Here is a 24,266-nt window from a genome sequence, read left to right as displayed (position 1 = left end):
CGGTAAGCTGTAATACAGGGCCAGGGCTATAACACCGTTAAACATGATATCCGTGGACGGGAAGTGAGATTACGCGGTTTCTCACGGTCTGTATCAACATGGATCTGGGGAAAATCTGGTGAAGATCTTTTGGGAGATAAACTTTAAAAACAACGCACTTACTCGGAAAAACAAATATCATGTTCACGCTTGTAAGGAATTACAAGACGCAAATTTGACTTGTTTTAAGGACAGATCGTAGAGTGACTATCATACCTGCATTTTTGGAAAAAAAAAACCTGTTGATTACATCAGAATACAATTTAGGAGGGATTTAAATCGTCTCGGGACAGAGGTGTAGGGTTAGAGCCGGTATGGCTTTATTTGAAGTTCTTAAGCGCATTGTAGGTAATTGTAATATACCTTCATCCTTATCTTAAAACATCCAAAACCGTATTGGCAGCATAATCGTATCCCATGAATTAGTAAATAAGTCGGCTAATTTGAAAATCTACATTTTTATAGTTATTGAAACTTAAACACCCACTTAAGCGGCGCTTATGATAAAAATAACTGTGATATTGGTCTATTGTATGTTAATGACTATTAAAAACTCAACAAAGCCAGTGGGTGGCTTCAAACCTGTTTCGAGAAGTACGTTTTCGAGAAGATTTCTGTTGGTTATTTGTCTGTGACATTAGGTCAACCACAACAGAAGTAAGTAATGAGTAAGCAACGGTAAAAACAGATGAGTAATTATATATATTTTCTAATTAGTTTTGTACCTCACTTACGTATTTCGAAACTTATGAGCAATCGGGCGTCTCAGTGGTCTCGGGCGACGTGAATTATTACTGTGAGAGGTACTTAGATCTCACAAAAACTGATGACCACATCTCCGAGACACTTGTATCTTCGTCGTTCTAGCAGCAATGATTGAATTTATAAGACAATATTTGTACCTATGTCCTCAACGAGAAATATTAGAAACTCACAAATTTCACGGGTACACGGGGCTTGATATTCCCATCTCAAAAAATAATATACATTACGTTCAATGTCTTCAAACTCCATTTGAAACATCGCTCTAACTTTGGGATGTTTTGTTGTCTGCTTTTTACAGGTACTGAATTCATTACTTAATTCATGTACCTATTTGTCCAACAAGAATGTTTATAACTTGATACAGAATTACAGACTTTAAATGGCGGAAACAGTATATGTTTGTTGAAATATAAAAAATAACGATCAATTCAAGGATAATGTTTATTTTCCTTGTAATAATTAACCTTTTGCAATTATTGCTTGCAATCTTTCCGTGCAATTTCCATTGTTTTACCTAAACATAAGTTACAAGTCAGTCGCACGGCATTGGTTGCGATAGACACGAAATTATCAGATAAAAATTAAGTGCCCGGTAGTTTACAAATATCCCTATTAAATATATAAATAGTTTTTCTTTATTAGCGTGCATTGTGTCCTTTAGCCTGGGATTTTATATCGTACGATAGGTATTGCAATAGTTATAGCCTTAAGAGTTTGGGTAACAAGTTCTTCGTTTGTCTATCTATCCATCTATCTAGCAATTTTTGTTTATTTATACATATATATTTCGGGGATCTCGGGATGTTTATTTATACATATATATTTCGGGGGTTTCTAACGATTTCGATGAAATTTGCTATATGGGGGTTTTCGGGGGCGATAAATCGATCTAGCTAGGTTTTATCCCTTTGAAAACGCGTAATTTTGAGTGTTTATATGTTTTCTGGGCAAAGCTCGGTCTCCCAGTTGTTATTCTTTTAAGAAATAAAGGTGCTTAACCCGAACTCTGGTCGCATCTCTGATCTCTATTGATCACATAATCTATATAACTTGCTGTACGTAACCTATATTTATCCATGTAGGTAATTATATGTATCAGAACAATCATATGACCTTACAGACCAACTCACGGCCAGCGTTGCAATCAAATCAGAACTGCAAGATGCCTACAAAAAATATCACGACACCTAAATATAGCCAATGCAATTATTATAACAAAGCAGCAACGTGCTTAGACTGCTTAGTCAATGGTGTGTACCTTGTTGGTAAATTTCTCTAGTTACACAAGTTTATTTTTTATTATTTTATCCTTGAATCTTTCAAGAAAGTTACATGTAGTAGGTATTTAGGTATAATATGTACAATCGCCTGCGCTTGCGGTGTTCCACCCTTAGGGCGATACTCGTTTGAATGCCTTTGAACGCCTTGCAGGAGCCAAGTAGCCGCTGGGTTGCAATTGCAAGGATTAAGGCAAATTTTTCTTAATTGGACACCGCAAGCGCAGGCGATTGTACACTCACGGTTGTAATTGACTCTTCTTGGGAATTTCGTTGTGTCTATCGAATATTCACTCTCTTTTGAAGATACATTTTGTCAGTACTTACGGTCTTGCTTGCATTCGTGCAAGAACGAGAAGCAATTATCTAATAGAGTGAGAAGGCAACACCTATTCTCTCCTACAGGCATTCAGGACTGCAAGTAATACAATAGGTTTTTTAATTCTAATAATGACCATAAAATTAAGTAACTTCAATATAGGAGAAGTCAAAAGACGGGAAGCCATATTTAAAAATTTTAAACAACTTATTTGAAATTATTTTTCTGTGGACCTTTTATAGGGAGACTGACTGTGTTCAAAATAGATTATATTTTCTACAAGAATGTGCCTTACCTTACTTTAAATATATAATTACTAAACTCAATTTTCATAGTGACAATTAAATATATTCTGTCTAACCTAGCCTGTTGTTAACTGTATCACGATCTTGTAAAAACAGCCATTGTGCGCGGTCGCACGCCTCAAACCTTGAATGAACTTTGCGCAACAATAAGTATAATTATTAATTGAATGAGCGGTTAAGTAACGCGCGTTATCCAATGCGCCGTGAGAATCATAACGATTCTGTAACTTGGATGAACTGCACGGGTTTTATACTCATTGGGATTATTTTATTAGGGAATATTTGTATTTTAGTTGTTGATTGCTAATAGTATGTTACTTGTAATAATGTAAATGATTTCAGCCTCTACACCGCACCTCCAGTTGTCATTTTTAATTTTAAGCGAAAAACAACCAGGTTGGATGACTCACGTTAGACCGGGCCGGAGCTTCCGGGGCTTACTTTTCTATGACATGATAGGTGATCACGTGATGCTTTCCATAGAAAACGACGTGCCGGAAGCTCCGGCCCGGAAACGGCCCGGTCTAACGTGAGTCATCCTTAAAGGAGTTGGTACAATATCAAACATTGGAACGTTCTCTTTGACGCTAAAACTGCGGAACGAAATTGTGTGACATTTTGTATCTTTTTTAATTATACCTAACTTTCTCAAACAGCTTGAAGGAAATGAGTTTCTTTAATATTGAATCACCTAAGATAGGATTTCTCCGGGTTAAAAGTTAGAGCAGAAAACGTCTCACCTCCGCAATTTGCTCGCATTAAATATTACGAGCCACTGTATTTTTCATTCCGTTCGGATGAGAGGCGGGAAACTTAAATATATGATTTTCTTGAGAGGCTATTCCGACGACGGCATTTATTCAGTCTGCAAGCATTGGCGTCTTAAAAAAAACCTCAAAGAGAAAACATGCAAAGATGTTAATTTTGAAGTTCACGCTGTTTACCCACACGCATACATATTATTAAATGCATGTTACACGCATACATCGACGAGGCATTTAATTAGTTGTATGTTATTTGTCGATTAGTACCTTTAGAGTGTACTATTGATATGAGGTAAGCAAATTAGGGTAATGGAAATGTTAATATGAGGAATTATCTAGGATCGCGTGCTCCACTGTAACAGTATTGATGACTTTATAATTATGGTTTCAAAACATATTGTTTTTATTTGGTTATCGGATACTTAGCAATAATTACCTAGGTACTCAAAACCGCGGCATATAAATAAGCAAGCTACTATTGAATATCAGTATAGCATCAAATCTTTATTAAGGCGCGGTGTATAGTAAAATGCGCTATTTTGAAACCATATTTACAGACTCTTACAAGGATTTCATGCATTATTTTCTAGTATGTATAACTTCAGCCCTTGAACTACTTTATTGCTCGTCAGAAACACGATGGCTCATTATTTTCTCGATAGAATCTAAAATTCAAAACATGCTTAAAGTTGCCTTTATTTCCTTATTATAGAAGTAGGTAGGTACTACGACGAAAACGTGTATGAAACTCACTTCATTCGATAGCTTTTAAGTAAATCTTCATTTTTGCTCAACTTTTTATCGATACCTATACCAAATTTTTTTGTTTTGTTACAATCACAACACTTACCTACTTCTAAACTGTATTAAAAAAAGCGACAGAAAAATAAATAATAACAACCTTGTTGTGTTTACTTTAAAATAGTGGTAGTCTCTATTAAAAGTATAACATAATAAACTTCAGTCTTACAATAAGTGAGTAATGTTGTCGAAACTCGGAGAAGCTCGTTATATACGTTAACGGCTATAAACAAGAGTTTTATGACGGCTGGATCATTTAAACGTCCTTCCAACGACTTCAGTCGGTCGCCGTGGCATTTCATGTAATAAATAAAATAAGTACTTACAGAGTAAGAATATAAACAAAAAAGTACCTATATGACTAAATGTAGGGGTAAAGTCATCCTGATTTATATATTATTTGTTCGTCATAGTACCTATTGAAAGTTATGCCTAGGTCAAAACTATGCCGGGAGCGCTAGCTGTAATCACAAAATAAATGAGCTCCATTGTCGATAACTTTATGGGATAAATGATATAATTTTTTCTGTATAAACTGAATGAACAACAGATGATACTCGTAGAGTTTATATAATCTGGCATCATCCCCTTATGTACGGGTGTAAAAAGGAGGTAGGAATTTAGTGATAGTGGTTCTGTTGTAAAAAAAAATACTACTTCTAAAAAAGCTTTTCGGGCACTTGAATTATTATTAAAAATATAAAGGTCACAAATTGTCTAACCATATACATACTTCTAGTAGCTTCATGATATTATCGGTAGGTACAGCCGACGTCAAAGATTGTTTACCTACACTTTTGCACGTTACTCCTTTGTAATAAGGCGAAAAGTGTAAACATATCTTTGACGTCAAGTGTACCTACCGATAATATTATCATAAAACAACAATTAGCATCGAGTGACAAAAAACGAAACAAAAGGCGTTATTAGCACCAATCCAAGTTGAACATGACGGAAATAACGTGACGAGGAGATGTCATTAGTCACTGCCATTGCTATTGTCTTGTTTTATTTCTATCTAACTTTGTCTTAGTATTATGATAAAACTTTTTAATAATTAAATGTGTAGAGTCATGGAGAAATATTATTATGTAAGATTATAATAGAAAAATAAGTAATAAGTGGTATGGTATTTATAGTAAAACGCATTATTAATAAGTTTTAAACTCGCTCAAAAGTTAAGCTTATATCTTATTACAAAAAATATTTGCAAAGCTCGCTTTAAGCTTATTATAAATAGGTTTTTATCTATGTATGTATGGAGTGAGCATTCTTAGTTTACTTATTCCTCTATGGTAGAGTCAACTAATAACAACTTTTTTAATCCTAACCCGATTAAGTAGTATAGGTACATACATTTTTTTGGACAGAAAAACTTCTTTGTAATGTCCCTACTTAATAAAAAAAAATGTTATGCCACATGGGTCATAAAACAAATCAATCGACACCTCAACCTCATTCATCAAAATTTAGTCGTTGTCGCTCTTTGGTAGAGTGAAACATGCATTATCTAAAGTTAGCAATTTACTTAATAGTTCAGTGAAATTAGCTAAAATTACGGCATAATTAATAGAAGACTTTTTTTAATTGGGATATGTACGTTGTCGACCGAGGTTATTTTTCATCAACCCTCCCCTCCCCTCCCCCCTCTGCGTCACCCCCCCACACCCCCGCAAAGGGTCCAAAACCTAGTTTTTCTCAATTTTTAAGAAAACCGTTCAAGATACAGAAAAAGGGTGTAGGAACGAAGTGATCCTTATTAAATTTTCTACTTATCTCTTATACACACTATATTGCTATCACTTATAGTTTTTGCGCAATTCGTCACGGAAGATGCTATTTTTAGCATTTTCAGTGTTTTTTTCTTCTAATGACTTTTCTCAAATAACACTTACGATATCTTTCACGCTTTTAGGGTTCCGTACCTCTAAAGGAAAAACCGGAACCCTTATAAGATCACTCGTGCGTCTGTCTATCTGTTCGACCTTTCCCCCCCTCCCTTTATCTCTGAAACTACTGGGCCTAAAATTTTGAAAAAATACACAAAATAGTACTTTACCTATAGATAATAGGAAAACCTTTTAGAAATGTGCAGTCAAGCGTGAGTCGGACTTATGTACGGAACCCTTGGAACGCGAGTTCGACTCGCACTTGACCGGTTTTTTTTATTTAAGTAAATAGTTAATATGTTATTTTAAATGGGTATTATTTATTGAAAGAGTTTGTGTATCTGGGAACCTTGTTCACTAGGGGACTATTCATAAATTACGTCATTTCAAATTAGGGGGGGGGGTCTGGACATCGGATGACGGTAACATGAAGTAGGAGGAAATGGGGTCATTTGAAGCATGATTTTTGGATGATTATAGGGGGGGGGGGGGTCAAAAATGGCCAAAAATCGATGACGTAATTTATGGACAGCCCCTAGGGACGGTAAGCATGATAAAGACATTGAAAGGAGAGTGAATGCTGGAAATCGTGTGAATGGGGCACTTAACGCTTTAATGAGCAGCCAGAAGGTGTCGCAAAAAGCACGGTTGGCTGTTCATAGAGGGGTGTTGGTGCCTACACTTATGTATGGTAGCGAAAGTTGGGTATGGCAGAAGAGGCATCAGAGCCAAGTGAATGCAGTGGAAATGAGAGCGCTGAGAAGTGTGTGTGGTGTGAGAGTGCAAGATAGAATTAGGAACAGTGTGATAAGGGAAAAGTGTGGACTGAATGTTGATGTAGTGACTAAAATTGAGAAAGGTATTTTGAGATGATTTGGACATGTGGAAAGAATGAGTGAAAGAAGGCCAACAAAGAGAGTGTATAAGGGAGAAGTGGAAGTGGGAGTTGGAAGGGGTCGACCTCGGCGGATTTTCTCTGATCAGATCGGGGAAATCCTGAAGAAAGGCCAGGTCAAGAGCACCCTAAACCGGCGATCGTGTATGCGTGCGTGAATGTAATGAAAATGAAGGAATTGAAAGAGGTATGTCAGGATCGTAGCAAGTGGAAAACCGTGGTCTCTGCCTACTCCTCCGGGAAATAGGCGTGATTATATGAATGTATGTGTTATTTATTATTAAACTACTTCATTTGACGATCCTATGCCATTTTTAAAATACATCGCCTTCAAATATTTTCAATGTCAGCTAGCATCGTTATTAACCACTTGTCTGTATATGAAACGGATCCTGACCGAAATTTATAGGTACAGCACAACCGAGGGTGAACCCACGATTTTTGATCACCACACACAACTTCTTCCTCGCGTTAGTTGTCGCTTTTCGGCGAAGGAAAACATCTTGAGGAAACATCCCAGTAATCCCAGTAAGGCCTCGTTTCCCCTCTGGGTTGGAAGGTCAGATGGCAGTCGCTTTCGTAAAAACTAGTGTCTACGTCAAATCATCAGATTAGTTGCCAGCGGACCCCAGGCTCCCATGAGCTGTGGCAAAATGCCGGGAACAACGCGAAGAAGATGATGAACTTTTCATGTGTGTGGTGGTCAAAAATCGTTAGTTCACCCTCGTTTGTGTTGTATAAAATTCGTTCAGCGGGCGCAGCACGGTTCCTTTTTTATCGCCTATCACTATGCGCATCCCTTTCGCACTTACATACTTGTTAGAGCGTAACAGGTGAGGCAACATAGAGGTACGATAATAGAGAGGAAACGGGGGAGGGGCCAAATGACCGAACGAGATACACTTATAGAACTTTCAGTAGGAGTAGCAAGAAAGCGGTAATATTGCTTGTCCTTGTCACAGTCTCACTTTTGTTTGTTCCCCACCATAAATTTAGTATGGGTTATGGTGGGCAACAAATAAAAATTTTCATTTCATTTCATTTCAATAACCCGACCGAAATACGTAGATAATTGTTTTTGGTATATTGTCAGGAATGTTAAAACGTGTTTTTAATATTGTCGCATTGCATATACTTTGTCCCTCATGGAGGCACGCGCACACCACTTCTATAGGCTACCTTCTATGTGAGGCAAGCTATAAAAACGCGACCGTGCGATCTGTTTCACAGTCAAGTGGTTAATAGTAACGATGTTCGGTGAGCTTAAAAATGTTTGAAGACGATGTATGTTCAAAATGGCATAGCATCGTCAAATGAAGGAGTTTAATAATAAATAATACACAATTTTAAAGAACATATTAACTATTTATTTAAATTAAACAAAATTTGGCGATATCGTAAGTATATTTTGAGAAAAGTTATCTTACAAAAGAAAAAAAACGAAAATTCTAAAAAAATTGCATACATGGTGACAGATTTCACAAAAACTATAAGTGATAGCACTATAAAGTGTATAAGAGATAAATAGCAAATTAACTAAGGATCACTTCGTTCCTACACACTTTTACTATATCTTGAACGGTTTTCTTAAAAATTTAGAAAAACCGCGTTTCGGGCCCTTTGCGGGGGTGTGGGGGGGTGCCGCAGAGGGGGGAGGGTTAGGGAGGGTTGATGAAAACTAACTTCGGTCCATAACGTACATATCCCAATTGAAAAAAGTCTTCTATTAATTATGCCAAGTTTTCCATATATTTTTTTCCAGAAGCAACGTACTATAAAGCAATAGGCTACATTAAACACAAGATTAGAGCATGTAAAAGAGGAATCGAAAGAAAAAATTTGAAAGTTAAGTTAATAGATAAAATACGTCACAAAAATATACGAGAAAAAACTAAAGTAATTGACGCTCGCGAGCACTCATTAAGACTCAAATGGCAGTGGGCAGGTCACATCGCGAGAATGCCAGATGATAAATGGACAAAGCGTCTAACTACCTGGAAGGGACCATGTGGGAAACGAGGATCTGGGCGTCCCCGTGCTCGCTGGGCAGACGACATAGAGAGAGTGTCGAGCAACTGGCTCACAGAGGCACAAGACCGAGAACGGTGGAAGAGGTTGGAGGTGGCATATACCCTGAAGGGGTCCTACCACTACTAGTTTATCACAAAATAGTATTTAGTTTAAAAATAGTTTGTATAAGTGTTTAAGGAATAAAAAGGCTTTCTATTTTATTTTTATTTATTTATAATTAGCATTATTAACTCTACATTTCTTTTGTGATGACGAAAATTACCTATTATGTAACAACAATCTTTGGTAAAAAGAAAAACGACATTCCAGCATTATACTCGAAACCATGTTTCCCCGTAGTTGGATAAATAACACTCTCAAAGTGGGTATTAGATTTTTTGTCTAACTACGACACCTGCCATATTATGCAAATCCGTTTGAAACTTTAAATCCGAGCAGTATAGGTAAGTTGATCTATTGACATGAGTAAAAGTTTAATTGTTTATTTCTTTTGTTGTTCGTTATACCTATATATAGGTACCTACCTAACACTCATCGAGTGAGAAGAAAAGTTGCAAAACTCGCAAAGCGCGCGAAGGTTTCATTTAATATCAGTACCCACTTGTTTGTTACGTTAAAAGCGGTAATCGTATTACTACTTCACTCTAATGTCATTCGTTCCAATTTGTGCGTACACGCATGGTACACGGCAATAAACACTACAATGGTAAATAAAAGAGATAGCCGCATCCTGCGGACGTCATTGTCGCTATGGCACCATTGCGATACAATGGAGTGACGCGCGACTTCGCTTCTTGTCGACATACTCATATGCAGGCCAATTCGAACATAGGTACACTCATACACTGACATCAGAATGATATTTGAACCATGTTATTTATAGTCTGTATCTTTAGGTATTTAAAAAAGAGTAAAACTAAATCTACCCTCAAATGGCTTATTACGCCAGTTGAGGGTAGATGAAAACATTACATGATCAAATAATGTAGGTTTAAACATAGTCTAATAAAACATGGTCTTCCATTCCCAGAGTGACACGGGCCTACGTCACAACAACATGGCCGCTATATATAGCGCTATCGCATATTATCATATAGCGCTGTCGCATGATGACGTAGGCCCGTGTCAGTTAGGTGACCTAGAAAAGACGGGAATGGAGTACCAGGCGGAGTATATTATTATACCATGGGTTTAAAGTAAAGTTAGGTCGTTCAGTGACAGATCCAGGTGGTTTTGTATTTGGTAACCAACCAATACATGTTATAACTACCCGAAAATTAACAAATTATTTGTTTACTTTTATCTAAGTACCTAAAGATACAGCGTTAAAGTTATCGTGCGTCTCGCCTACGGACAAGTACGAGCTAAATGTCGTTCATCATCAGTTAGATGTCATTCTGGTATCAGTGTAAGTTCGAATTGACTTGATGGAATGAAAATAGATTACGTGTAATAAGTGCCGCTATTATTTCGATAAAGGGCCAGAATGTTCTGTTTAACTGGGCGGCTTTACTGCTTAGTTATTAATCTCTATTTATTGTCAATCCCTTTATAAATAAGTAGGTACTCGTTAACATATCTGCTAATTCCTTTTTATAAATATTATCAATTAAAGCGGTGTTATTAAATCCATTTATTAAAGTGATAATTTAAATTATTAATCCCATATTTAAAAATATGGGATTAATCTTGAAATATAACACTCAGAATTTTGGACCTGTTGAGAATATCATGTTGCTGAATATTGATTTGATTATGCATCATATCGCCGGTTTTTAATGTACCTATATACCTCTAAATGCGAGCGTAATGCAAAAAACGTAAAGTTCGAATGCCGTTCAAAGTTTGTCACATTTAATTTGTATAATGGTAGGTACTTATTAATATTTGATGATCCTCATTGCTTTTATTAGAGGATTCAGTCCTTAATCCATGAATATACATAATGAAATGAACAGTTACATTTTACAATAAAATCTGCCAATCCACAGCAAGTTTCACAAACACCCGCAGCGTGTTCGGAATTTCGGATCAGCCATATTATCTTGTCATTATTTAGCATTTTATGTCATACTGGTACTTGCGTGCGAACAATCAGGCCGCGACGAAGCCATCCGCTTTTAATTAGTCTCATTAACATATAACAGCTGAGCTGTTTATTACCACTATATTCGGTTTGCTTGTCGATTATAAAGCTTTACGTGGGAAGATTAATTGTTACTTAGCTCGCAGGCGCTATCATGTTGCTACGTAGTTTTATTAGCTACAAACTGCTAATTGTGTAAATATGCTTCTATTTAGGTGTAAATATACTCTATTATATAAATATATTCTATTTAGGTGCTTCGGTTATGTCTAAGGAGCAATTGTCAAAGTTAATAGGAACTTCTAACCTACACATTGTGTCGTTCATGATGATTGGCATATGAATAGAAAATCGATATTTGGAAAGATAATAGGTATTTTCTGTAAATAGACGGAATTATTGGTATATTTCATATTTACTTGAAAAATATTCTTCCGTTTAAGACAATCGGTTTTGATACCTCCAAATCATAAGTAGAGTTAAACTTATCTTCTAGAAAGTATCGCCATAACTAAGCAAATCTTCCCATATGCCCCAGATTGTTCTGCCTGGTGTACCTACTTAAGCTGATTAATGTGAGGGACAGCAAAAGACTTGAATCTCTGAATTTCAACTGACTCTCTAATTATTTCAATCTGGCCAAGAACAGTAGCACGATGCTATATACTATTTGTCGCATCAAACGATATCAGCTTAACAACACCACATTAAAAACTCTCTTCGACTGTTTCGTTAACACGTCACATGTTTTGTATCTCATTGTTGATACAAGAATAAATTAAGGTTTGTCTGGCGCGAACTAACCATTGTACACGCACACTTGTACCAATAACTTGATGATAAAACTCTTATTATTCTCTAAAAACCTGCAAGGCCGGGCCATTGTTTGTGCGGTGCAACGTTTGTCCCAAGTAAATAATACGTTTTAACACTATATTGTCTAATTAAATTAATCCTTCACGGTCCGTGCCTGTTACCTCTAGGTTCTGAAAGACGATTTCAAAGCGGTACCATCCAGTTTTCGGCTTCCAGTTTACATTTATATAGTAGAAATAACTTGAACTATTGCTAATTAATATGTATTATGACATAATTAAATCTAATTTTATCAATGATGCAGGTGTTAAAAAAAACCGGGGTGTTTAAATATACTTTAAACTAGAAAACTGTGAAAAACTTATTTATCTTGTAATAAACTTACATACCTACATATTTCAATGTATGCTAGATATCGTCCGAATAGTCGCTAAGGAATGTATACATACCTATAAATATAAATGTGCATGGTTGCATTTTACGACCACGATTCATGGGTTGCCTCAGAATGCATTTCCAAGTAAGTATAAGTAGTTTGCTTTAGAATTTCTGGTTAATTCCACTACGTTCAACTGAAATGTCTCTATTTGACAAATATCTATGTACGGTCGGTGCCCCAACTTAAGAGCCCATCAACGTGCACACTAGCGCCACTGGTAAATAACCGTGATTATTTAAATTTAACGAAATATACTTAAAAAAAGAGGGCCGCTACGCACTGTATTTTGTATTTAATTACCTTTTGAATACATCAAACTAGTTTTTATGTTGCTGGATTCGTCGATCTATGAACTCAAAACAAAAATACAGTACGTAGCGGCCCCCTTTTTTCAATCTTCTTCTTCTTCGTCGAAACCTCATGACTGAGGGTCGTGACCGCCATAAGTCGCTTTAACTTGGATTGCTCTCCAACCTGGCCGATCTTCTGCCATCCGCATAGAGCCCTGGAAATTGACACGTGTGACTTCCTCAATGGCATCAAACCAGCGTGTGGGTATTCTGCCTCTGCCTCTTCTGCCCTCAGCCTGGCCACCGATCATCAACTTCTCTAGACTGTCTGGTTCCCGCCGGGCCGAGTGCCCAAAGAAACCGAGGATTCTTCTGAGACAGATAGTAGAGAGACGGGTTTTTATGTTGAGCTCGTTCAGAATAGACACGTTGGTGCGATGCGCTGTCCGTGAGATGCCCAACATTTTGCGCCAGCACCACATTTCGAACGCGTCTATTCTTGCCCTTGTGCGAGCTTTTAGGGTCCAAGTTTCCGCTGCATAGAGAAATATGGAGAAAACGAGAGTGCGCATGAGGCGTATTTTTGTGTTGCGCTTGATGTTTCTGTTTTTCCATATTTTCCCCAGCCGATTAACAGCTGATCTGGCCATTTGCCCACGCCTTATCACTTCCTTATCGCAGTCCCCGTTATTACAAACTAGTGACCCCAGGTAAACAAATTCCTGTACCATATCCAGGTCACGCAGTTCGTAAGTGATCTGCATCTGGTCCGCTCGGTCCACAAACATAAGTTTGGTCTTGCCCCGATTGATGAGAAGTCCATATTCTGCGCTGACATCCTCGATCCTGCGCAATAACTCCGAGAGTTCGGCTTCATTGGTGCCAATAATGGTGGTGTTATCGGCAAACCGAAGGTTGCTTATTAATTGGCCGCCAATCCTTACACCTCTCTTCCAGCCGTCCAGTACACGGCGCATATTATGTTCCCCGACCAGATTAAAAAGCTGAGGGGAGAATATGCAGCCTTGCCTGACGCCTCTTTCTGTTTTGAAGGGATGGGAAATGTCGTCGTCTAACCGCACTCACGTAAAACCACTTTTTTCAATACCTGTCGTTAAATTTAAATAATCACGATTATTTAGCAGTGGCGCTAGTATGCACGTTGATGGGCTCTTAAGTACCCACGTTGCCATACTAATTGTACAGAAAAGTGGATGTTACTGACTAACACTGTCGGTGGTTAACTGACTGTACCTATAGCGAACTATTTAGCAAACTATATTAACTTTTCCTATAATAATTAATAACGAATTACCATAAAACGGTTGACTTAATAGTTAAATATCCATTTTGAAATATTGCAACCCTAACAACTTGCATACAGTTAGCACAAAGTATATAATTCACTCATTACCGTAGCTTTCTACTGAATTTCACTAACTCTATAGAATAGAGGGAGTGGCAGAGCAAGTAATAACTGAAGTGCCTATTAGATAACTACCCGTACCTAATGGCTACATATCTAATTATCAGTGGCAGTACCTATTCAGTAAAATGTTACAGAAATAACAAGGCAACGAAATGCTTACATAACAACACCAAATATTGAAATAAATGCTTGGGTATTTAGTTTTGTTTAGAGTTTATATGTATAGGTAATGATTATAATCTTCGTAATTAACAATAATTAGTTTTAAGCACCTAAACCATTCAAGCTACAACTTAATAACATTCTTCAACTGTTTTGTTGTTTACATCAACTATGTAGTTAGGGGTCATCCATTAATTACGTCACACGTTTAGGGGGAGGGAGGGGGTCAAGAAAATGTGACATGTTGTGACATGGGGGAGGGGGGAGTCACAAACATTGTGATGTCACTTTAACTTCATCAGTAACCGAAAATTAATTTATATTTTTTTATTCGCTGTACAGTTAAATAATGAGATTTTGGGTGTAACTTTCGTTGTGTTATAAAATTACTAATATTTATATATCAAAAATATTTTTTTATTAAAAAAATAATGCCGATTTAATATTGTCGAATCGTTGAAAATAAAATTGCCTAAAATGTGACGTCACACCAGGGGGGGAGGGGTTTGCAAAATGTGACCAAGTGTGACAAGGAGGGGGGGAGGGGTAAAAAAACCTAGAAATTCGTGTGACGTAATTAATGGATGATCCCTTATTAATTGTTTTTTATGGAATAATATATTAATACAGCTCAATTTTTTTTTGTATTTCATTTAGTTGTAGTCGACTGCTGAGAAAGATACTGTCTAAAGTGAGTTTTTAATGTGCCGCATTTAGGCGTGAACTTCTAATAGTGTGATTAAAATTTGCACGCTTTTCTCATCTCAAAGTGGTATAAACGAGTTGCTGTGTGTCTGGTGTCAGTGGATCTGTGGGCTATCGTGTCGGTCATCTCTAATCTGCGCAATTAATGCGGTTAGACGAGACGAGAGCAGTGCGCGCGCTAAATACGAGGTTGGTGTCGATGGCGTAGAATCGTACATTAACACGAGTTTCATTTGTTTTTTTAGATCCAAGCCAGGATCTTGCTTTGCATTTCGTAAAGATTAATACCCAAAATAAAGAAATATATGTACCAAAGTGAATTTGAAATAGAGGAATATTGTCAAAGTAAATTATGTAGTCAGTACATTTACTGCCATCTTCCGACACAAATGATTAACACTTTTAGATCGCCATTTGACTTTGATCCTTATTTTTTCAATGATATGAAAACATTTCAGTGAAAAAATAAGGATCTTAGTCAAATGGCGTTCTAAAAGTGTTAATCATTTGTGTCGAAAGATGCCAGTAAATGTACTGACTACATAATTTACTTTGACAATATTCCTCTAGTCTAAATTATCTTTGTATGTACCCAAAGGTCGTTAAATAGGTATTACGTCAAAGTGGCACCGTAAAACCTTGAAACATAATACATATGTACCTACCTACTAAACTTGACATTAAGATTTATGATAAAAGGCGATGGGACCTGTTCCACTAGTTTGCAAACAAACAAAATGAAACTAGATTTTAGATTCAAAGCACATAACTTTATTGACTTGTACAATAACCGCAACCATTAGGTAAATACTTGTTTTTTATTTTATTTTATGTAAGTAACTAAACATTACGTCAATCAGCTTTCAGCACAACTCTATTTTGGACATAACATTTTCATATTTTCGCGCATGATTCAAGAAATTGTTTCGGGATACCTACGTTTATTTATTTGTCGGCGTGTTAACGTTCTTAGACAAAGAAACAGTTAACATATAATTCTGTTTCGAGCTTTGTCTAGTTTCGTTAAATTAAATTTGGCTAGTTAAAATAACTTAATTATATAATCTACAAAATGAGATGTAAGTAATTATACTTTCCGATCTTAAATGTTATTTGGATACTAGTAAATCTTTACACACGTCGAGCTATACCTAAGAAATAAACAACTAAAATAAAGGGAACCCAGTCATTAGTAAATGTAAGCGAAAACAAATATCGCAGGTTGAAAAATCGTACATCGTGAGTGTTGTGTGTGTGACTTGTGTGCCGATCGGGTGACATCCATACTCCATAGTGCGCAAAACGTTCAAGTTAATAAACAAGACCAAGTGCCGTAGTTCGAAAAACTCGCGCGCCTAGAATATTATTATGTTGATGTATACTTCAGCCAGTCTTCTCCGAAGCCCCCTCCACACTCGAGCGTGGAGCGGGCTCGAGACCACGGGGATAACGCCGTCCTCGAAACGTCGGAGGTAAATTTAAAACTTAATTTTACGCGATTAAGTCCCGTCGTTGTGAATAATAATGAGTACAAATCGTGATAGTTTAAATCAGTGTTTTAAAATAAAGGGTATTTTCATACAATTTTCACCCTCAGCATGGCTTTGGCATCTTCAGAAATATTGCGATTTTCAAAGTCGTTTCCAAATACGATGGGCACAGACAAATCAAATCTCACTTCCACCGTTTCCACATACGGCGCGATGACGTCACAAGATGGCCGCCAATCATGAGTGTTAGGTAAAGTGCAGCGACCCCGGTCAATGTTAATGTCAGCTGTTAAACGCGCCAGTATCGACGGTTTAGTAAACTTTAGATGGATTCTGTGGTAGATTGGTTGGATATGGTATGAACAAGTGGGTAGTGTTTACAATACCTACATGAAATATCTACATATTAACTTTAAAGAACCTATCCATCTCTGAAATATATCTTTGTAACGTTTTCTCAGCGTGCACTAGTCAAAATGTAGATGGACCATTTAGTATTTAACTACATATGTATTTCGTTAAAATAGAAAAAACGTTGCAAACGTAATGTAACAAATACACAATCAAACTAATACTACATTGTATAGAAAAGTACCTACCTATATTGATTAATTATATGCAGGAAATAATAACGGTGTGTTGCATTTTACTTTCATGAAAAGTCATCCTATTTACTTCCGTGAATTCAAAACAGAACAGAATAATGATTGAAAATGAATATACAATATAATTGAAGAGGGTCACGACATCGACATAAAGATCAGACAGAAAGCATCACAAAACAACTAAGGTACTAAAGGTGCGTGAGACGCGTCTAAACTTGAAACAATCTATTTGAGGAGGGTGTAACCACTCAATAGTCTGGGGCCCGTCTGTTGGCTTCCGATCGGCGATGGGTCGGACAAATACCTAGCATCCCAACAACGGTTCACTGTATTTGTGTTTCACACTTGTACCTACTCGGGAAGGGTTTCATTGATCTTTTTGTAGTGTCTGGTTAATTTTAGCTTAAGTTCAAGGCATAGACTATGAACAATTGTTTTAAATAGACTGTGCTCGGAATTAGATGTAACTTTTACTGGAATGGCACGACATTCAAGTATGATAGGTAAGTTCTTCTTGCTTGGCCATTATATGTCTGGCTTAAATTATTATATTTCAAATAACTTATTTGATTTAATTATTGTAAATTTGAAACTTTTTCTGGTATCTGATGGAGTTGTAATTTGGTTATTTGGCATAGTCTCGCAATATTCGACTACAATGCAATAATATAGCTAAATAGTACCTAATATGTTGATGCAATCGAAAGGTGGCCTAAGGAACTCCGCGATTGAAAAAAGGTGAGTTCTCTTGAACTCTTGAACCCAAGTCTTCAGCTAGATATGCTGGTTGTTGCTCACTTTATGTAACCGATGATATTTAAATTTTTCTTAGTTACTTTCCAGTAACTGTAATCCGACCACTTATGAAAGTAGTCGTTAGAAATACTTATCTTTTAAGTTTAGCGTCTATTAACTAGTAACAATATTTTGACTCAAATTTAGTTCATAATTCATAAGACTTAGATAGGTACGATTTCAGCAAAAACGTTTAAGCAATTGTATTTTTGTAAAGAATGAAACGGCGTCACGGGTCAAATATTTTGCAAATGACACGATAAAAGCAAGGAAAGTCCATCACGTTTGAGAACAATCTATGCATTGTTGTCAAACTGTTATGCAGAACAGAATATAGTTAACACTCCTTTGTTTAGCCGGCCAGGTCTGTTGCGTTATCGTTAAAAGAGTCTATGTATATTTGCTTGGTTTTCAACCATCAACTTGGTTTATCATCCATCCCTCGGTTGTTATTCACAAGAAGTAGCGAGCCCATCTCTTGAAGCTTCACCAGTATAGGGAAATGTGGTAATGACAACTACATATTAGAAAAGGCCTAGCCAAGATGACATTCGTTAAATAATGCATGGAATTATAGTTTGTATCTTTAGGTATTTAAATAGAAATAAACAAACAATTTGTACATTTTCGGGTACCTAGTTATAACATTTATTGGTTAACCGACCAATTACAAAACCGCCTGGATCAGTCAACGAACGACCAGACTTAAACCTACATGATTTCGTCGGGTGACAAGCAAAAGTCACTAACTAACACCATTGAAATTATAGGACAATAAACCGTGTTACAAGTGTAATAAAGTGCATTGTTACTTTAATTTTTTGAGAGTAGTTAGTGACTTTTGCTTCTCACCCGACGATTTGATCGTGTAATGTTTTCATCTACCCTCAACACTGGCATAAGGAGCCATTTGAGGGTAGATTTTGTTTACTTTTATTTAAATACCTATAGATACAGAGTATAGTAACGTATCTTTTCGTAGCATCTGTGATCCCAAAACATTTTTCTTTTCATTTGGCGTTTGTCGACGTACGATTGTCACCGTGTCTACGTAAATTACTTTCTATATCTCGCTTGCACTAATAGTCTAATATGCGAGTACGAGCGAGATGCATAGAAAGTAAGTTACGTAGACGTGAGCGTATAATAATATGTCAATGTCAAAACTGGTGGTAGTGGTTTAGGTCTACATATACTGGGGACTAGCTAACTTTAAGGACTACGTTTTGTGAATCGGGAAGGTAGCAGCTAGCAGCGATGCAGTCGAGCGCAATTTTCCACAATGCAACTAAACTACGCTCGCGTGCGAAAATCTTTGCGGTTACTTTTTTCAAAACGTTTTTTGTCTAATGAGTAGCATATTCTGCTGTCACTTCACTTTAATCTTGAGGTTTCTAATCTAGACAACACGTGTTCTGGCGGAGATCAGTTAAAATAATTATAATATCGAAGTTCTTAATGTAGTGAGCAAATAAAGTTCGTAGATTTGATGTAGAAATTTTTTTAAATATTGATTTCCATTTGACATATTTGGTCTATATTTGTGATAAGTAGACATCGTAAATTTTATAGCATTTTGGTGCAGCGGAGTGGTGTTAACGGAATTGGTATATATAATTCCAACTGAAATGGTAAATTAAGGTTAATATTAACGTAATTAACGCTAATTAATCATTAGGGTTGAAATTGTTTATACCAATTCCGTTAACACCACTGTCCACTCCGCTGCACCGCAAATGCTATAAAATTTACGATTTCTGGTGATAAGCCGTGCATACCTACCTACATATTTAGCTGTAATTAAAAAGAAAATGTCAAACTACGTAGATACCTATATTTTTAAATTGTATTAAGTATTTGCTCTATCTACTGTCCTCGGATATATGTATATTCTTTTTTTGTTTTTATATGTATAAATTGTACAATCATATCCAGACATTGATAGGTATTTCAAGTAACGGTTACAACACCGGCTAGCGTTTCTTATAACGCCGCACCACTGGGTATAAGGCCTCTCCTTTCTTGCGCCAACTCCACTCATATTTCAGCAGAATCACCAGTTCATATACTTACTTACGTACCTACGTTTTTAGGGTTCCGTACCCAAAGGGTAAAACGGGACCCTATTACTAAGACTTCGCTGTCCGTCCGTCCGTCCGTCCGTCCGTCCGTCCGTCCGTCCGTCTGTCACCAGGCTGTATCTCACGAACCGTGATAGCTAGACAGTTGAAATTTTCACAGATGATGTATTTCTGTTGCCGCTATAACAACAAATACTAAAAACAGAATAAAATATAGATTTAAATGGGGCTCCCATACAACAAACGTGATTTTTGACCAAAGTTAAGCAACGTCGGGAGTGGTCAGTATTTGGATGGGTGACCGTGTTTTTTTTTTGCTTTTTTTTTTTTTTTTTTTTTTTGCATTATGGTACGGAACCCTTCGTGCGCGAGTCCGACTCGCACTTGCCCGGTTTTTATTTTTTGCACTTGTGGTCTCGAGCACCTGCCGGCTTCACGGTACGCAGACTCCGTTGTTTATAGTCGCTGCATTGTGCGTCAGCGCGTCTGAGATTTCCAGATTAACGTAACAAGAACCCTTTCACATTATATCGGCTGTTACATGTGATCGGGACATGTAATAAGTGGTTATTTAAATATTTTAGGACCAGTTGCCCCAAACCGTCTGTCATCGTGAAAAGTTGTTTAAAACGTATTTTTTGGAAAATTTCATGGTACTCTGCAGAGTTCACTCTGATAATTTTATTGTGCGTCGTGGTGCAAACCCGCACTTAATCTTTTACAAATTTTAAGAAAACCCTTAAACGGACCTGGGCCTTCTATACCATACTATTTGTCTTTTACGTATGCTCTATGACAGAAATACGACTAACATAACTAAGTACTAGACCTAGCTGATAGAACTCCGATATTGCCGAATAGCTCAAACTAATGACAGTAGGTGTAGAATGTTAACATTTTTCATAAAAAAAAAAGAGTAAAAAGTAAGAAAATAGTTAAATAATTAGATGCTAAGCGGATACCTATAACAAATTCCGATAACAATAGATAGGTATATAACAATTATTTATCAACTGTGAGTTTTTAAATGTTTTTATTTCAAGACTTGGTAATAAGGAAAACCGCCCACTGTGTATAAAAATGTAAATTTAGGTACGTAATGTTTCTAAATACATAAAGGGCAAAAATATTTATAAACTTACATACCCATAACTTAAAGTACCGTAAACTTTTCAATAACTGTTATGAACTTAATTATATTGTGCTTGCATTAATGGTCTGCAAAACCAATAACAAAAACAAAACGATGGCTCAGTGAGGTTATTAAATTGGTAATTACTCAGGCTCACGTCATTAAGCACTAACGGTATTGCGTATACCTACTGTTAGCTTAAACCCTGTCCTACGTCATGGCTGTTTCACCAGACACCAAACAGTACACTGGATTATATAAATGGAATAAATTGTAATGCCGTAATATTCGCTCACTTTTATAAAATATCATCATTTGAATTGAACTTCAGGAAGTGATTCTACTTTATAGATTCTAAAATTTAGCTTACATATATTAAGTAACAACATATAATCTACCTAACTAACATACCAAGTTAAGTGCTTGTTAGATCAAGTATATATCTGTTATTATTAGATAATTGTTTGTTATTATCTAATTTTGAAGAAATAAAATTCATCTCCTGACGCGAGACAAATCGCGTGCGCGTCAAGTAAAGACTTGATTTATCGCCTTTTCCAACGGGATAGAAATTTTAATGTTTATTGTTAGTCTTTACAGCGACTGTTTTATCAAACTGTAACACAATACACAAAATATGACTTTTTACTTAATATAGATAAGAATCAAATTCGAGTGACAAAATGGTAAGAACAGACGCCAATGAATTTATAGCTTGTGTACAAGATTTACTGGTTATTTTCTGAACTATCAAGTAATAGGTATATAATATCTTCGTTTCTAGATATTTAAACTTTATTACCTGCACAGCTAAAGCTTTAAACAGAATTGCGTGAGATACGATCATAGAAAACTAGTCAAATATTGCGTGTTGTCGAAACAATCAACGACCATTATTTCCCACTGTTTTCAGAACATGTAGCTATTACTAACGGAATGAAACTGTAGTAGCGAAGTTATTTTCCGTTTTATCGATACAAATCTATCAAAATGTTATTTTAATAATGTCCTCATCAAAAGCAATAAAGGCTGGAGATGTGAAGCATACGCATATAAATACTATTTAGGAGTAAGGCTGATTTTAGTCCTTATTCTAGTACTTTAGAAACATACATTTTTTACACTAGAACAGACCAGGTCACGGTAATAGTAAAGGCATCCTATTTGACGTAATTAATTAAGTATACAATATACCTACACGATCAAGGTCGGGACACCCCACAACATATTATTATTATACGCCGTGATGTATATATACTTATTTTAAGGTTAAACTTGTGTTACTCACTTTCTAAAGTATTTATTTTCTCAATTCCAGGTCCCACAATGAGGTGTCTGTGATCTAAGCACAAGAGGCGGTCGCCCACAAAATCAGAATGGCGTCAGAGCGCGCCATCCCGCATCTGCGGGACATCTTCGGTCTCAGCCAGCAATATGATACCAAAAGTTTCGAAGACGACGACAAAGGCAAGAAGTCCAAGAAAAAGAAGGATGACTACCGCACTTACACAAACGGTGACGTCAAAACCTTAGAACGGCACCTCAGCATGAAGAAGACTATACGGAAGAAGATCATGCGGGATCTACAGCAGGCGTTCGTTGAAGACCCTAACGAGTTTAAGGTCGAAAATACGAGCCCTGAGAAATTAAAGGCGGAGTTAAGCGCCGAGGCTGTGAAAATTGAGAAGAACGTGAGGAAGAATGATCCGACGTTCCTGGATATGCTACGAGGAGAGACGAGGGGTGAGGAGGCCAGGGAGGAGCAGCCGCCGGCGGAGAAGACCAGCTTCTGGCGGCGGCTCACCATGAAGAATAAGAACAAGAGATAAAGCATACATTGCCGATACTCCATTCTCATCAAAGTTACTGGCCATCTAGAAAATTTATAAACAAAATGTTTGGCAAAAAAGATTGGCGCCAACTACCTACGATATAAATGTAAATATGGACGAATTAATTGAAATCACGGATGAATTGACCAATAGAAGCACATTTTACCACCATATGGCGAAACCTCGATCAGTCAAAATCAGATCAGTGCACTAGTTACTTCTATAATATCTATGTAATATACAGGATGGCCCAAGAATATGTTGACAAGAAATTTTAGGAATATTTTTAACGCATATTTTACAAAATATCATTAAAGATTAAAACTACAATCATTTAACTAAAACAAAACCGTGTTAACTTTGGTACACAAACGCAAAGGTTTGATAAAATTATCAACAATATGCCGCAGTAAAAAAAAATTACATCGTATTTTTGGGCGAACGTGTATTTGGTGCTTACGTCACAATATGTCATTGTCTATAACTAAGTATATACCTGCAGCGGTATCATGGTCGCGTTTTTATCACCTGTAATATCATGCGTCACTTTCGCACTTGTTAGAACGTGACAGGCATGGTGACAAATGATAAATATCAAAATTCTTCAACCATACTCGTATTAACTTCACGGTGTCGTTGCTTATTTACACAATCCCGTGATTTACGAAAACATATTTGAAGTGAACTTTTAATCTAAGACTGTATTTTGGATGTTGGCATAGACTATTTAAATAGACCAGTTTTGTACTTATTCTATGTCAATTACTCGGATAATATTTATTATTATTGTATAGTAAGTTTTTGGACTTCTGAAATGTACTGACTATTCAAACGTTTTATTAATAGCTCGAGTGTATTAAATTAAGATATCCGAAAGGAAAAGCATCTGTTACACTAACATTTACCAATACGTAATTACTTTTCCGTAGGAATAGAATTCAATATGTTATAATTGCTTTTTAAATGAGCGAGAACTCTTAATAATTAACTACAGGTAATTTTTTGCCCAACTTGCGACAACCTAAAGAAAACTAACTTGTACCAAATGGACCATATTGTATCACAATTTGATCGTAATAGGTATGAATTATGTTTATATGTTGGGAATTACCTTTTTTATTTGATTGAATCGAGCTCAAAATTTGTCAAAACAGGTCAGTTTCAGGAATTTCAGGTAACCATGAGGTGTAATATGTTAATATTTTTGAAGAATAAATGTTTTCGACTGGAACAGAATGCTTTCTTGGGTACTTTTGAAACAACTATTCTGCAGTAATCGTCTTACCTTAAGATCCATAATTTTATTGCTATGTATCTCA

General features: G+C 36.4%; 1 protein-coding gene across 1 annotated transcript in view; it reads left to right on the top strand.

Annotated features, from left to right (window-relative positions):
* LOC134793555 (uncharacterized) overlaps nucleotides 1–23,175 on the top strand; it is a 29,644-nt gene extending 6,469 nt beyond the window's left edge. The window contains exon 2 of the mRNA XM_063765166.1: nucleotides 22,434–23,175. Coding sequence (XP_063621236.1) covers nucleotides 22,492–22,944 — 453 coding nt within the window. The 5' untranslated portion in view covers nucleotides 22,434–22,491 and the 3' untranslated portion in view covers nucleotides 22,945–23,175. The remainder of the gene's footprint in view (nucleotides 1–22,433) is intronic.
* The last annotated feature ends 1,091 nt before the right edge of the window (nucleotides 23,176–24,266 follow it).

The sequence above is a fragment of the Cydia splendana genome, chromosome 9, assembly GCF_910591565.1.
Source record: "Cydia splendana chromosome 9, ilCydSple1.2, whole genome shotgun sequence".
NCBI lineage: Eukaryota > Metazoa > Arthropoda > Insecta > Lepidoptera > Tortricidae > Cydia > Cydia splendana.
Note: the sequence above shows the minus strand (reverse complement) of the source record. Positions and strands in the feature narration are given on the sequence as shown.